Here is a 15,274-nt window from a genome sequence, read left to right on the forward strand (position 1 = left end):
TTATATCCGCGTTTCTCTTTACGCTCCGCTCCTCGAAGGAAGAAGGTCCTTAAAAAATACGAGACGCCGAAGTTGGAAAGTACTCGACGATTTACGCGTAAAATCCGTAGCCGGTTTTCTCGTTGTCGTTCGCCGGTGACAATGTTGTTTCAACGTCCCTCGCGCAAGACGAACGATTCCACGACAATGCCGTCGAATCAACGATCCTCGCGACACGAGCGTAGCGTAACTAAACGTTCTTCGATATCGAATCCAGCAACGCGTATTACGAGAGAGGAGTCTGGTCAGCTAAAATACTTTACCGCTCTCCTCTCGCTCGTAAATCATTTTATACGATTCGGGTTACACCCTCGCTACTGGATATTAATCGAGAGTGGCACAAGCCCGCGACGCCTTACGATCTTTTAATCCGCCGTTGTACGCATGGAAATAGACACCAGAGATCTCCTCCGTTTTCCATCGCCGTTACACTTTTTGTTGGGCTTGTCTCGAAAGAGAGAACTTCCACCGAAAGAACGAAACGAGTTCGATCGTTGACGCTCGTCGAAACGACAAACGCGTTCCAAAATGAGACAATAATCGTACAGTTTCGGTATCAACGTCGTACGATATCATAATCTAGCGCAACGTTACGATTCGAGGAGAACGCGGCTTACTTTTCGCGGCACCTAATTTTCACTCGGTCCACGGTTGTTCGAGTTTCAAGTGCCACCGACTTTATAACGTTTCCCGCGTCGGTTTCCGCTCCTTACGAGACCGCGGTACCTAATGCTACGTTACAAGCTAAGCTCGCGGGACATCCAGAATATGCCAGCGAAACGTCGTAAAATATGAAACGAGGTGCTTAAACGATGTACCGTTGGACGATTTTCCGCCAAAAGGCCGATCGTAAAGGGCGGCGCGAGTAAACTTATAATTAAATGCGGCGCGAGCGGTTGCGGTACGATGTGCGCGTATAATTTCGATTAAAGCGGATCTCGAGGTAAAAGAGAGTGGGAAACGGGGACGTGGGAAAGCTCCGGCAAGGTGCCAAAGATTTTTCGCGGTGGCGCGTTGAGCTAATTAAAATATAATCGACCAAGGGACGCGTCCACGAGAAGCTCGCGGGCGAAACTAAATTCATCGATTTCAATTATCAAAGAGCCTTCTTCCGTGGTTCTGTTAACCGTGGAAACTATTCGCCGTTCGGTTAATCGCCGTCGACGATTCGAGAAACGTTAATTGGCTAATTCGGGTCTATCGTTAGGTGTCCCCGCAACTTTCCGGGTTAGATTCCGCGGATACGAGGATCGTTTCAACGACAGACGGTTCGTTCTCTGTCGGTTGCAGGTTTCGTTCGATCGCGGTGTTCGCGCAACGGTTCCGTCGTTCCGTAATTACCCGTGCCGGCAACGCCTACTTTGTAAATTATCGCGCGGAACTGTCACCCGCAAACGTAACCATCGATCCATCCGCGAGACGTTCGCCGATCGACCGGATAGGTACAAGACACTTAATCGGAACCGCCCCGAAACGACAGTAGCATCCTCGAGGGTGCTTCTATCGGACGAACTCCTCGTTATGCAAGGGAGGATACGTACCCGGTCGCGCGTGTTCGCTTCTCGCGGTATCAATTTGCGGCGAGGATCGAGCCGGCGACTGTCCGCGACTACGAATGGTCGTATACTCGAGAACCGAGTGTACGCACCCGAAGCCCTAACTGTGCCGGTTTTGCTCGACGAGAGATCGCTTTATACGAGATCCCGCGTTTTCGAGCGTCGCGTATCGCGATAACCCGAGAGAACGAGGAACGGGAACGCGGAGATCGTGCGAAATCTCTTCGAGAAAATCGCAGCTGCACCCGCCGCGGCTGGTAAACGCGTGAAAGTTTGTCCGCCAAGTTTTCCCAACGATAGCGAAGAATCGCGGAGAGATTCGCGCGGAACAATCTCGCACCCCCTCTGACCGCGACGACTTCGTCTAGCGTAAACGAAGACCTGGAAAGTCAACATCGTGGAAATCTTCAGGGCTGAGTTTAATAAATCGCGCCACCCCCTCCCGAACCTTGCTCGACGACTTCGAGTTTGACCGCGATATTCTTCCAGGCACGCTCGCTCCGACCGAATCGGTTTCATTATCAACTTTCGAGGAGCATCTGTTCGCCGTAGATGGAATTTCCCTGTCAAAAAGTACGCTCCGCGCACGCACGCGCGCGCGTTTCCGATACTCCCGATTCCCTCCCCCGCGCATTAAAAATCCCCGGTGATCATCGAGGTAATTCCTTCCCATCTGCCATAAGCCGATTTCGAAAGACCGCGGCTCCCTCTGATCACCTCTGAAACGCTCCTCGGGAAAAATTATACTCGCCGAGCGGACGAACGGTCGTGGCGTTCTCGTTAAAAATAGATTACGAGAAATCTTAATATCAAGCACGAGAGAGATTAATGCGCGAATCGCTCTCCCTTGTAACGCACGATAAATTTATTACACCACGTGCGTTATTTGCGAACACGTAACCGTTCCGTGGCGCGACGTTTAACGATTTAAAAGCCATCGATCGCGGGGGGGTGCCGTTGACGCGATTTTTTACAAGACCGCGAGGCTCGTTTTCGCGCAAGATTGCGGGAACTCCGTCTCCGTTTCCTGGGGAAAAAACGGGCAATCGTTTCGTGCTTTGCCGCGCCGGAAACTACGCGTTCGACACTCGACCGTGAACGAATTCGAGGGTTCCCGATTCGATTTCCTGCAGGGCCGGCGCACTGGATGGCACTTCGCTCAAATAACGTCCATCAAGGTGGAAGGACGCGATTCGGGAATACACAATGGCCGCAATCAGTACTCGTGCCGATGTAGCGCGTGGTTGTTTGTCCGAAAATCGGCTTCGATTTCTCCGGGGGATCGTATTCGCGTGGCGGACGAATTCCGACTATCTCCTGTTCGCGTTCGGATAACTCTTCGCCTCGAATAACGGGGACAGTGGTAACGGGCACGAAATCGGAACGAGTCCAGTCAATGTAAACAAACGCGTATTACAGTTCCTCGCCGGTACAACCGGTGACGAAGTTTACTCAGCCGTGTAATCGCGCACGGGACGTAACGTAACCGTCTTTGACGTTTCGATCCCTACGAGGGGCTCTCGTCGGAAAGTTCCGTCAACGTTACCCGCTCGTCTATAAAAGTTTTACCCTCGCTTAAAATAATCACCGTTTTCGAGCGGCCTACTATTTTTACGGAGAGACTCGTTTAAAGGGATCCCTACCGAAATTCTCGGCGCCGTTTCTCCGTGACACGAGTCGTTCCTCGCGCCTCGATCAGCGCGCAACTCGAACCGAGAAGAACGTTCGTTACCGATGCCGTTGGAAGACGAGGAGATCACGGTCTCGAGGCTTTCAGTTCCAATTAGGCTCGTATTCACCGACGAGTTCCGATCGCTCGTCTTCCGGAAGTCGTCGCGAAACAGAAGGGGAGACGGCCACGATACCGGGCTCCTGGCACTCAACTCTGTCTAGCGGGGCGGTAAAAGCTCCAGAATGGCTTTCAGGCGCGTCGAGTTCGAGATAAGCCACGTACCCCCTTTTCCCTCGGGCTCTTTCTTCGTCACGTTTCCCTTTCCTTGGGCTCGTTCCGCTGTTACCTCAAAGCTTTGGCCGCGTTCGCTGCGAGCCTCGCGTGTCGTCCCTTTTTTTCTATTCCTCGAAGAAAAGGAGGCCGGAATAAAGGTGCGAAGCGAAAACATCGCGCAGGGAACACCGACGGAGCGGAGGAGCTTCTCGCTCCGTCGCTTTAATTTTTCGACACAATCGGGGAGGCGTGACAAGGAAAGATGAACAGAAACCGTGAACAGGGAGCTTGGAAACGACCGAGATATACCGGATGCTTCCGACTACGCTCGGTGGTAACGACGTTGTAATACAAAACTTACTGGCAACGATCATAGCTTTCGACTCCTCTCTTCCTCGGGAAATGTATCCTTGGACGCGAGTCGTGACGTTGCCATCGTATTTCTTCAGCGACGAGGAGACAGAACGATTTCGAGATTCGACGCTGTTCGATCGATTCGAATTTAATAAAAAGTTAAGTGCACCTTTTTGTCCCGGCGTTCGAAGAAAGCGTCACCCTGCCACGCGTACCAGACACCCTTATATCGCGAATTAAGTTCGAATCTCGCCTACCTTATCTTTTTTATTCGTTATTTTACGTTCGAAGCTTTCGCAGTGATTTAGCATCGCGCTCGCGAGCTTCTTGCTCCGTTCGTTTCCTGTTCTCGCTAGAAAAACGAAACGGAACGCTTTTGTTACGGTCTATTTGTTTCCCGCCCTTGTCGGGAAATTGGATTAAGGGGATTGAGAATTCGGCGCGATCGGAGGGGACGCGAAACGACCCGTCCTGGTAAAGCTACGGGCGTAAAATATAGAAACGATCCGAAAGAACAATGTTCTTTCTACGATACCTTGTTGAAAAAATTCGAACGCGTCTATATCGAAGCGAGACACGATCGATTAGAGCCGATGAAGTCGATTCGCGCTCGATACGCGCCACGTTCCATCGTAATCTGATATTTCTCCGCCCAACACCGGGTTCCACTTGGTGTTTTTCGCTCGATCGTATCTCGACCGACGGAATAATCCTGCCCTGCGCTCGCAGTTTGGAAGAGGAAGCTCGATACGTACCGTCGACCGAGACTCGAATTCCCCGCCCAATGTTTCGGCGATCCGTGAGTCTTCGAGAAAATTCCACGAACGTGAGCGCCGATCCTTTCGGAAAGTCGGTAAATCGAACGAAATCTGTTAGGAAGATGCACGTGTCAACGATGCCGCTGAGATCGTACGACGAGCTCGAGGACGATCGATCGTGCGATAATCGATGCCACTCTGCTTCGAGTTCGTTTCGTATTCGAAAACGTCGGGCGTTCGAAACGCTGATCGAGAAAAGGAACTAAAAGTCGAAACGATTCTGCGGAGCACGCTACATCGGGGCCGAGGTTTTCGGAGATCGTACGGTCCGAGAATCGATTACTCGGGCTCGAATTCTTCGAGCTAGACCAGCGACACCGGTTACGTCTCTCCTTCCACGGAGCTGGCTTTCGAAATTATTTCTAGACAATACCTGTGCCAGAGCTGAGCCCCATTCATCGAATCAGCCCTCACGTCCTCGTCTCGCCTAGAACAGAGAACGGCGTTTCTGTTAATTAGTACACCGTCCGCGCGAGTAATTAAGGGAATGCAGCCGAGGCGATAGCTGGTGCGGCGCATCGAGCTATGCAGCATATCCAATTTCGAAGTCGACATTATCTCCGCGCTCTTTATCCCTCGCTTCCGACCCACGGAATTAAAGTAACTGACATAATACGAACTTTCTCGATTCTGTCCGCTTCCCCTCCCTGTTTGGCAACTGGCTGTAGCGAAGGCGAGGAACCGGCGAGTGTCGGCGCGCGACACGCGCCAACGAATACGAAAGCTCCTTTTCATTCCCTCGCTAATAACGAAGAGTATTTTTTTCGTACAATACACTCCCTGAATAATTTCGACGAAACACTTTTGCGATAAACAAAACCGTTCCGCGCTGGATACGAATCCCCCGATGCGCGCAATAATAATCGAGTCGAGTGTTTAACGGGTGGTCTTTCGGAAACGCAACCGCGAGACAAACCCTTTTTTTTTTCTTAGGAACGCGTGCGAGATTGCCTCTCGGTCTACGAACCGAGTTTTTCTATTTATGCTCTCTCGAGACACCGCTCGAAAAATGGGGAGTGCTCTTAAGGGGAGTGCGTTTCTCCTACAGCGATCCACACGTGCGAGGCGTCCTCCGCGAAGAAAAGCTAAACGAAAAGCCACTTTCCCGAAACTGTTCAACCACCACGGTTCAAGAGATTAAACGCAAATGTTTCTCCGGACGTTCTCTCCTCGTTTAGCCCGGTAGCGGTTTCCCCGTGGACTTCGAACGTCAAAGTAACGTTTAATCCCTCGAGTATGATTTCAGCTTCGGTGAGGGGGTGTCCAAGCAAAGTACAGTCTTTAATTCCCTTCCGTCGCGCGCGACATAATCACAAGTATATATATATATAACGCTTTGCCCGACTCTTGGTCGAAAGCTTCGAAACAGTCAGCGAGACGGTAAGGGAACTTTACGGGCTTGTATTCCCGGACCGCGAATCACCGAACTCGAAGGTTCAGCTCCTCGAACAGCGTACCGCCCTATGTGGAACCGGATCATCTAAACTATCGACAATACCATTGGATTTCGTTCGTGTAAAGTGCGAATATTCTCCGTTCGAGCGTGAACCAGGATCCAAAGAACGAGATGCACTCTCCTTAACGAAAACAAGGCTCTCGGAGCGTTTTCGATAGATCGTTCTTTTTATCGTGCGAGTAATCGAAGAACTCTGACACAGCTAAGGTTATTAACACGGTTACGGTCCACTGACCCACTCGTGGGTCAAGGCAGTTTCGAGTTCGACGAATATCGCACTTAAAATTAAAACGTAGGTACGCGTATTGTTTTCGGCACGATGAGTATCGTTTCGAAAAAAGGTAAACTACTTGCCGTTTCAAAAATCGATAAAATCGTCTACGCGTTGGTAGGATATTTGCGCTCATAAGCGCGGAATGTGGCCGCGTTAAAGGATAGAATAAAGAAATCGCGTTGGAACTCGAGTCCATTTACTCGTCCGTGTGCAGACTCGATGAACGAGTCGATCGTAACGAGTAATTTGGCCATTTTTTCAGGACGATAAACGTTATAAAAAAGAAACAAAAGAAAATGGAAGAATTGAACTACGCCTACAGGAAATTTCGATCACGAAACCGTATACAGTGCTTTCGAATCGAACGAGTTCGGGCAGGCGAGAGCCGCGAGTGCACGCGTTCTCGGATGCTCGGCAGCTGTTGTCGAACTAGCGAGCGGCCACGTGAAGCTCTCGTGTTGCATTCAACGACTCCCCTTAACACATTTACGAGCTTCATCGAATCGGTCGTTACGTTTCCGCAGCCACGTCTACGAAATTAGCAGCCTCGTTTCGCACCGCGCATTTTCAAGTTCGTCGTTGCCGCGCAAATCGCGTTGGCCTCGCCTCTAACGATCGAGTCGCTACGGGAGACAGATATTTATATTTTTAAACGTTAATTCTCCGTATCTCGGATACACTTTTCGGTTTATTCCCACGTTCGTTGTTTAACCACCTCGACGCTGGTTTTTCACGTACCACCACCGGCTTTATCGAGAGTTGCGAAACCGTGTTGCTCCCGCTGTCCCCGTACCGATACAAACGGCGATATCGCAAGGGACTGCGTGTTTCGTTAACTCGAGAATGCAAAGGAATTAACCTTTATTTCGTTAATCTCGGCCATAGTCATTCCCATTTCGTCTCGAGTTCAATTAATCGATAATCGTAACTCGTACAACTGTCGACGCGACGGTTGCGTATTCGTTGCTCGTCCGCTCTCGTCGAGAAGTTAACCCACTCGCGAGAATTTATTTCGCGAACAAGACGAAATTGAGAATTTCACGGAATGCAAACGCGCACCGTGGCCCGCCGACAGAAGCATTTAAGTCTGATGCAATCGACGAGGGTAATCGAGCGTGGCCCAACGATCGATTGTGCCCGAATAATCTAATGCATTTCGCCGCGTTACGCAACGCGGATCAAACGTGAAATTCATCCGCGATAAATTTTCGCCGAAACCTCGTCGAGTGTCCTTATCGAGCCATAGGGAGCGAGTTCGTTACGGTGGCTCGTTTGTCCGCTTCCACGAAAAATTGCAATTAGAACGGTGCCGTGTTACGACTGTGTAAAAAGAAAAACTAGGTACGTATTCGAAGGAGGAAGAAGTAGACGAGCTCGATGTTTGCTTAGGAAGAAACATTTGTTTGTTGCTTAGATAATCGAGCTCCGGAGCGGAAAAACGTTCGAGGGACAACAGCTCCGAGCTCGCAAGATGCATTGTTAAAACCCGCGGGGAACTCGAAAAAATGCATTCCAAGGGACCGGTGTCTCACCGCGACGTTCGTAATTTAAGCTCGTCGAAGAAAAGCGGCCAAGAAGAAGAAAAGGGCAATGCTTTGACCGTTGACACCTCAATTTCACGCTCCTAATTGCGCGTCACCAGCCTTAATTCCCCGCACGGGAAACTAATTGCGTTTCGGATTTACATTCCAGGAAGCTGGTAAAAAGCCCGACTGGCCTTTCACGCGTTCGCGTTGGCTCGCGCGTGTAAAAATTGGCAAGGGCGCACTTTTATCGTCACGGGTGGTCGAATCGTTGCGCCGTTCGATTGGAAAAGTTTTTCTATAAGTGGTCGAAAGCTCTCATCGATTTCGCGGTGAAAATTGACCGGCGGCGTCTAACAGGAGTTTCGCGCTTCGTCGAACATTTGCACCAATAAAGCGTATCGGAGTTGCGAGTGTTATCGAAAGAACGTAACCTTCGTTGCTTTGCACGGTCGTAAGGTCCACGAGCGAACGTTCGATCGCGTCTACGACGGAAAATAAAAAAGAAATAAAATTCCCAAAGATTTCCACGAATTTTATTCTTTTATTTATCCTCTCGAAACGAGTCGCTCGATCGAATTCCCAGTTGTATCGTTCGTCGAGAACCTACGATACGCAACGTTCCGAACAGTGGACGTATACAACGATAAAAAACGTTATCCCATTTGCATCGAGAAACGGAATATTTCACTAGCGGTTCCTCGACCGTACCGTCGGCCGTGAAACGATACCTATGAATTGAAAAAAGTGAAATTGTCAAGGATGCGCGTCAAGGCATATTTAAATTACCGACGCGAATGAATTCTAAAACGATTCCAGATGGATACGAATCAAAGTACTCGAGAACGTTTCGATCGACGATCGATCTTTTGAAAAATAAATGCCGTTTATAAATCATCGAATCGTGTCACGGAGCATGCCCCGAGCTTGACGGTGAAATCTACCAGAAACCAAATTCGTTTCGTCGAATTTGCTTCACCGTGAAATGGAATCTATCGAGTGGGCCATCAATCGAGGAAATGCATCCGACTCGTAATCTTACAATTAGTCTAGATCCCGATCGCACGATCGCTTCTCTTGGTCGATACGTCTCGTAGTTTATCGTCCGAGAAACGTAACCAATTAAAACGATGATACGGTCGACCGAATAGTCTCGATTTTCCCAAAATCTACGGATACTCGGTTCCTTGCTAAAATACAAACACCTAAGACGAAATCTAGAAGTAACATCTCGATCGAAACGCGTAACCGTAAGTTTAATCGAAACGTTGTCGTTCGACAAGATCGCAGAAATCCGCGCAGTCAGGTCGGGTTAACTTCGGAGTCGACCAAACGGTTCGAAACTAATCGAAACGCATGGTATCACAGCAGACGATGTAATCGCACACATCCTACGGACAAATATTCCGTGTGGATCTAGGTGTACGCGACACGTGCTTTCAACGAGTATGTTCAACTCTCGCGTGTACCTTACCAACCTATACGAGGAAATAGCTACGGCGAATGTGTATTACTGTTTGCGAAGTACCCCGAGAAACACGATAAAGTAGAGCGGAACATCATAATCTCCTAACTCGTTCGGAACAAAGGTGACGCTCGTAAATGCTCGAGACGTTCGATGATTCGTTTTCGTTGGCGCCGGCAAGGGTTTCTCGTAAACGATTGACTTTTTGCGTTACGCTCCGCAAGAACATCGATCGGATCAAAGAAACGGATAGTGAAATAGAAATTTATCCTCGTTTCCGGTACTCAACTTTGATCGTTACTCGTAGCAACGGTTAATGAAAATATTTACGATAGAGAAACGAGTATTGAAAATATATGAGGCGGTATATTTTTTTTAAACGCGGATCAAGGTTACGAAAATACGTGGAATTACGTTTTAGGAAATTTTCGGCTCCGCGCGCCTTGTTTATAGTAACTACAGCGTGAAACTAGTCGCGCCAGCGGATTCAAAGTAAATTTCGTCCGCAGCCTTTCAACGCTGTCAATTCATTTACGCGTTCGATTTAAACGTTGCCGATAATTGTGCAATTGCACGTCGACGTTTAATTAACTCGTCGAACTGCGGAGAGTTCGGTGCACATTTCTCTGTTAACGTTTATTCGTACATCGTGCGAAGAAACCGATAACAAGACAACTTTGAAGAATCCCAGACCCCGACTGCAAACACTACGCGGAATGTCATTCGTTTACCTCGGAACTCGCGATTAAATCGAGCCAGAGAAGCCAGAGGCATTGGATTCAACCGATCGGTGTTGGATGGCTGGATCGAAGTATCGTATCGTATTTTTTTAAACAAAATTTTAACTCACCGACCCGTCTTCTGAACGTTGCGAGACATACTCCGCGCTTTTCCGTCGGAAAGAGATCCACTCGGCAAAAGTGAACTCGAGCCTTGGAAACTCGATCGAAGAATTAGCATTTTTTGTTCGACTTCGACCGACGTCCGATTTTCTTTCGGAAATTACTCGAAGCGTCGCAAAGGCTTGCGTAATTTACGAAAATCGGAATACTTCGAATTTCGAGACGAGGGATGTTACAAGGTTGCCCGATAAAAGTTACGAGCATTGCGGTCGGTATACCCGTATACACGCCACGAGGAGAAGAACAAGGAGAAAAAATTTTTTAGTCCAATAAAACCCACGGGGATGGTGATTCATCTGTCGTCGATCGAATGGTCCACGCCACGGGGTCTTTCATCTTGGCTCACAGAAATTAGGTTCGCCCTGTCGGATATTAAATGAGCGATTACAGTCTCGTAGACAAGAAGGACGTAGCAGGGGGTCCCGTATAAGGATTATTACCAGCGCGTTTCCTACCGCGTAAGCGGATCCCTGCTGTATTTACACGGACACCGATATTAAATTCTTTTTTCATGGAATCGATGAGAGATTCAACGATAGAGACGTCGGATAGGGACGCCTGTACGTTTCAGTGCCCGACAAAGAAGGACTGTTCGTCGAACGAAACCCTCGAGTACACTCGTTTTAATTTCGTCAAATTAATGGCCGCTGAAAACGAGTTACGAGTTTTATCGACCGGTAAAAAATTAGCGATGGAAGTAAACAGCATTTACTTATTTGGCAGGGATATTATTTTTAAGACGATTGCGTGTCAGACGGTAATACAGAAATATACGGAGAACAATAATCAACGTGTCTGTTATTAAAAATCGAAGAATTCGTTCCCGAATGTTCACTCGATCTTTTATTTCTTCCATCCGAGTGATACCCATTGAAAATTCCTCGGCGAGATTTGTATGCATCGGTGCTCGCAGTCCCGATTAAAACCACGCCGGTTTGCGTTCATTAGACTTTAATACCGACCTTCTCATTATCCGTACGAAGGTCGAGGTAGAGCCGAAACGCATACTCGTTTTCGAACGACCGAAAACGGGAACGTTACCTCTATCGACGATAAATAGAAGACGAGGAACATTTTTTACGAGCCTTTTTTTCTCGTTACAATCGATTTTGACGATTCGTCGGACGTTGGTTGTAGCAGTTTTACGAGAACTTGTATTTTATAATGGTGCCGGCGTTCGTAAATACCCAACAAGAATAACGGTCCGGAACTCGGTCGGAACGATCTCGGATGAACAAATTTTATTTCGCAAATTTAATTTCGATCGTCACTTTTTCGATCGCATTTCGAATCATTGGACACCCTACGGGGTGCCTGGAAGGTTCATGGAAGTCCATAAGTACGTGGTACGGAACAGTGGTAGAAATCGAAGATACAAGGAAGTTTCGTTTCTTAGCCACCGACGGATTCTTTCCTGGAGGAATATGAGAAAACTTCGATGAACGCGGGGAGAGTTTCCCCCGCGAGGATTGTTTTTCTTCGTAGAAATCGCGAGCTTTCGCAGGTTCGTGCACCAATAAAGCGGAAAAGGAGTTTTCGCGGTGTTCGCGTACCACGCGTCACCGTTTTACGTGCCCTGACAAACGTTTTGGCCTGTACAACCGGAAATGGTCGCGCGCTTTGTGCACCGGGGGCCAAACAAACCGGCTGGTACCGCAATGCAGTTCGCGGCGAAACGTTTGTGCAAATCGGGCTTCGACGAATTGCCAAACCTCTATCCCAGTTGTAGAAAAATACAAGAATCGAATATTCTCCGTCCTTCATCGGCGATAAACAACAACCGAAGATAAAAATCTCGTTTCGTCCAACCCGTTTCAATGCACGGGCATGTTTCCGGAACGTGTGTTAACGCCAAAAAAACAAACGATCGTTATTTCCCAAGAACATATTTGTTTTTCGAATTAATATACGTTTCCAATTTTCTCTCGCGGACCAATTTAATATTCGTACGATCCATCGATGAAAAAGTGTTTGCCCAACGCCGGTTTAATACATCGAAATTTCGCAATAACTCAAGCAGGTGAAGCGAGAGGGGCGGAGGAGCGTAGGAAAATACGAATTTATCATTTCGACGAAATACAGGGGTCCGTGGAAACCTTGACCCCGTGCAACTTTCCATTTATATTCCATCCTCTCGGTGACAGTTCAGTTTTTCAAAGCCCATTGAGCCGTGCTCTCGATGCTGTTGCGTGGCCGTTTAAATTGCGATAAGCCTCTACGTGCGCTCTATCCGCCGATGAAACGTGTGAGCGCATCGGGAAAATAACTGTTGTTTTGCGGATAGATAGATTTTCCAAGTGTCCGGTATTTATTTTTGTTCATTTATACGGATTCGGTTTCGTACGAATATAATTGAAACTCGATCAACCTGAACGTACAGGAGAAATTTGATCGGGACGAGTCACGGTACGCTTCTGGTACTTAACCCACTGCTCCACTCGAGCGCGACAATTATACCGTTGGAAAACTATTTCTTCCGCATCCACAGGGGTGTTCCTTCCGCGACTGAGCCGAGGCTCATTGGAAAATAGAAGTTTCCCGGTTCATTGGTTCGATCGCAACTACCCTGGTCCACGTCGAGCTACGGGGATCGCTCGCAGTCGATAACAACTTTAAACAATATCGGAGGGGTGCGAGCTCGTACACGCACGCAGAGTGTTTCTCCGAAATAATCGCTCGTGAACGCAACCTCTGGTCGCGCGTCCGTGTCAAACGAGCCTGGTTTCGAGAACGGAACGATTCGTAGCCCACGCGGTCGCGATCGAGGCGCGACGACTTAAAACATTAACGAATCGCACGGGAATTAAACGTATTTTCTGTTCGAAATTCGAAACGCTCCGCTCTCGTAACACCGTCGATGACACCGATGTCCCGGGAATTTCGAATGCTCGTTCCGCGTCGGATTAAGTATGCAAAGTTCGAAATCGCGTTGAATTCGCCGGTCCGGACAGTTCCCGGAATTACACGCAATATCCGCAATGCCGAAAATACAAATAACTGGTAGGATCTCGTAATTCCGCGCGTACGTCGAACGCTTCGTACGGACGAATCGCTGAGACGGCTCGTCGCGGAGCATATACGTAAACCTCGACGCGTAAAGTTCCCCGACTGATAAATCGCGCGAGGTTTAGGTTCAGGTTCGGTCCCTTTAATGCACACCGCAAATCCTGATACTCATTTGCGGAATCGATATCGCAGCTAATGCGTCGGGACAGCCATTTATCTCTGGTTATTAGATAAGTCCGATACGCGCCGCATACGCTTTGCATCGCGCGACGACAGGAAACGTGCGAGCGCGTAATTGCAACCGAGCGTTTCGCTCTTTAACAGCAGCGGATATTGCGGGCCACGGTCCGACGTAGAAATCTAAACCCGACGCGAAACGTTAAATCCGTGTAAAATTGATCAGCGTCCAACTGTACTCGAAAGAGGGGGAGGGGGGAAAAAAAGCATAGCACGCGTCGTTCGAACAATTAATTTCTATCGAGCGCGTCGGACTAACATCGAGTTCCTATTGAAACCAAACTCGCTCGGCAAACCGCACGATAACGAGGTACGACTGCGAAACGCAGACCGCGGAATCGTTTAAATTATTTTTCGAGTGGCTGTTCGGTGAAACGAAAACAAGCGTAATTACAAGTTTTACGGCTGCGATACGAACCGTGGGGGAAAAAGTTTCAACAGAAGCAGGTTATTCGCGACAAATATATATAATAACCGTCGCATCGGGCGAATAATAACCAATAACACGGTTAAAATCGGCCGAACGGAATTTCGTAACCCGTTTTACGACCCCGTAACGAGGAAATAATGCCGAGGCCTCGAATACCTCGCGCGAAAGTTTTCGCATATTTTCGATCCTGCGTCGCGCAGTCCTCTCGGCGAATGCAAATTATTTCGGCTCGAATAGAGGGAACAGCGGGAAATCGTCTTCCCCGGGTCTATGCGCGCGATCTGGCCACGAAATTTCAACGACGGATACAATTTTCATTACACGATGCGACGCAATTAATCTTCCTCCCCTGTAGCCCCCGATCTTCCCCGTCCGAGCGAGTCAAAGGCAGTCACGGTCACCCGAATATTGAAATGCTAATCTCCCCGGGTTTTAATTCAAGAATCGGCTTCTACGGACGTCTCGCTCGCCCCTGAGCTCCGCTCGCTCGTTACTCGGTCCCGGGAAATTCGGAGTGTCCCGAGAGTCGTTCCTCTCTGACTCGAACGTAACGACGATGAAAACTTTCCCTTTGCAATCCCGTCGTTACCCGGTGACGCGTGACCGGAATTAAAAGACGCGAACGAACGATGCGACGAGTCGCGAAACCCTGGGAAAACGAACGAACGCGAGCGCAAAATCGGTAACAATTTTCCTCGCTTCGAATCGCTCGGACAATGCGTCCTCTTTCGATCGGCTCCATCGGCCGAAAGTATAAATTCTCGCGTTATCGCGAAAGTACGGTTCGATCGGCTACGAAACACGACTCCTCGAAGCTTTTCACCCCGTTCGTAGCGTAGTCTGCAGTCCAAAGTCCAGGAAATTGCTTCCTCCGTAATTAATTAGTTTACGATCGCAATATCGCGAAATAACATCTTTCACCCGATAACGAACAAAAAAAGGTAAACCTTTTCTACGCCCCTCGAACTCGTTTCTATCGGTGCTCGTTCGTAATTTCGATCTCGACGATTTCCCGCAGCCTGTATCGTGAAAATATTCCGCACGGATCGTAAAAAATCAACAAGAAGAGCGAACCATCGAGGAAACTCGCGAGACGTAACCGTCGAGTCCGCGATACGGAACGTTGCTCGCGGAGTCTACCGCGGAGCTCGTAAGAAAATACGAAAATTTAAATGTAACGCGGGTTCTCCGGGCACGTTTTCATTCGTCGCGACTCGTCGGTCGGTTCGTTAAGCCGCGAAAGGGGTCGATCGAAGTTGCAGGGAATCG

At 48.7% G+C, this 15,274-nt stretch overlaps 1 protein-coding gene across 9 annotated transcripts in view; it reads right to left on the bottom strand.

Annotated features, from left to right (window-relative positions):
• Trpgamma (Transient receptor potential cation channel gamma) overlaps window positions 1-15,274 on the bottom strand; it is a 71,346-nt gene that overhangs the window by 47,086 nt on the left and 8,986 nt on the right. The window contains exon 2 of one of the 9 annotated variants that reach the window (XM_076319621.1): window positions 5,086-5,139. The exons of the other annotated variants lie outside the window; for them this stretch is intronic. Coding sequence (XP_076175736.1) covers window positions 5,086-5,107 — 22 coding nt within the window. The 5' untranslated portion in view covers window positions 5,108-5,139. The remainder of the gene's footprint in view (window positions 1-5,085; window positions 5,140-15,274) is intronic. 9 annotated transcript variants of the gene reach the window in all.

Source organism: Ptiloglossa arizonensis, chromosome 9 (assembly GCF_051014685.1).
Source record: "Ptiloglossa arizonensis isolate GNS036 chromosome 9, iyPtiAriz1_principal, whole genome shotgun sequence".
In the NCBI taxonomy this organism is placed as follows: domain Eukaryota; kingdom Metazoa; phylum Arthropoda; class Insecta; order Hymenoptera; family Colletidae; genus Ptiloglossa; species Ptiloglossa arizonensis.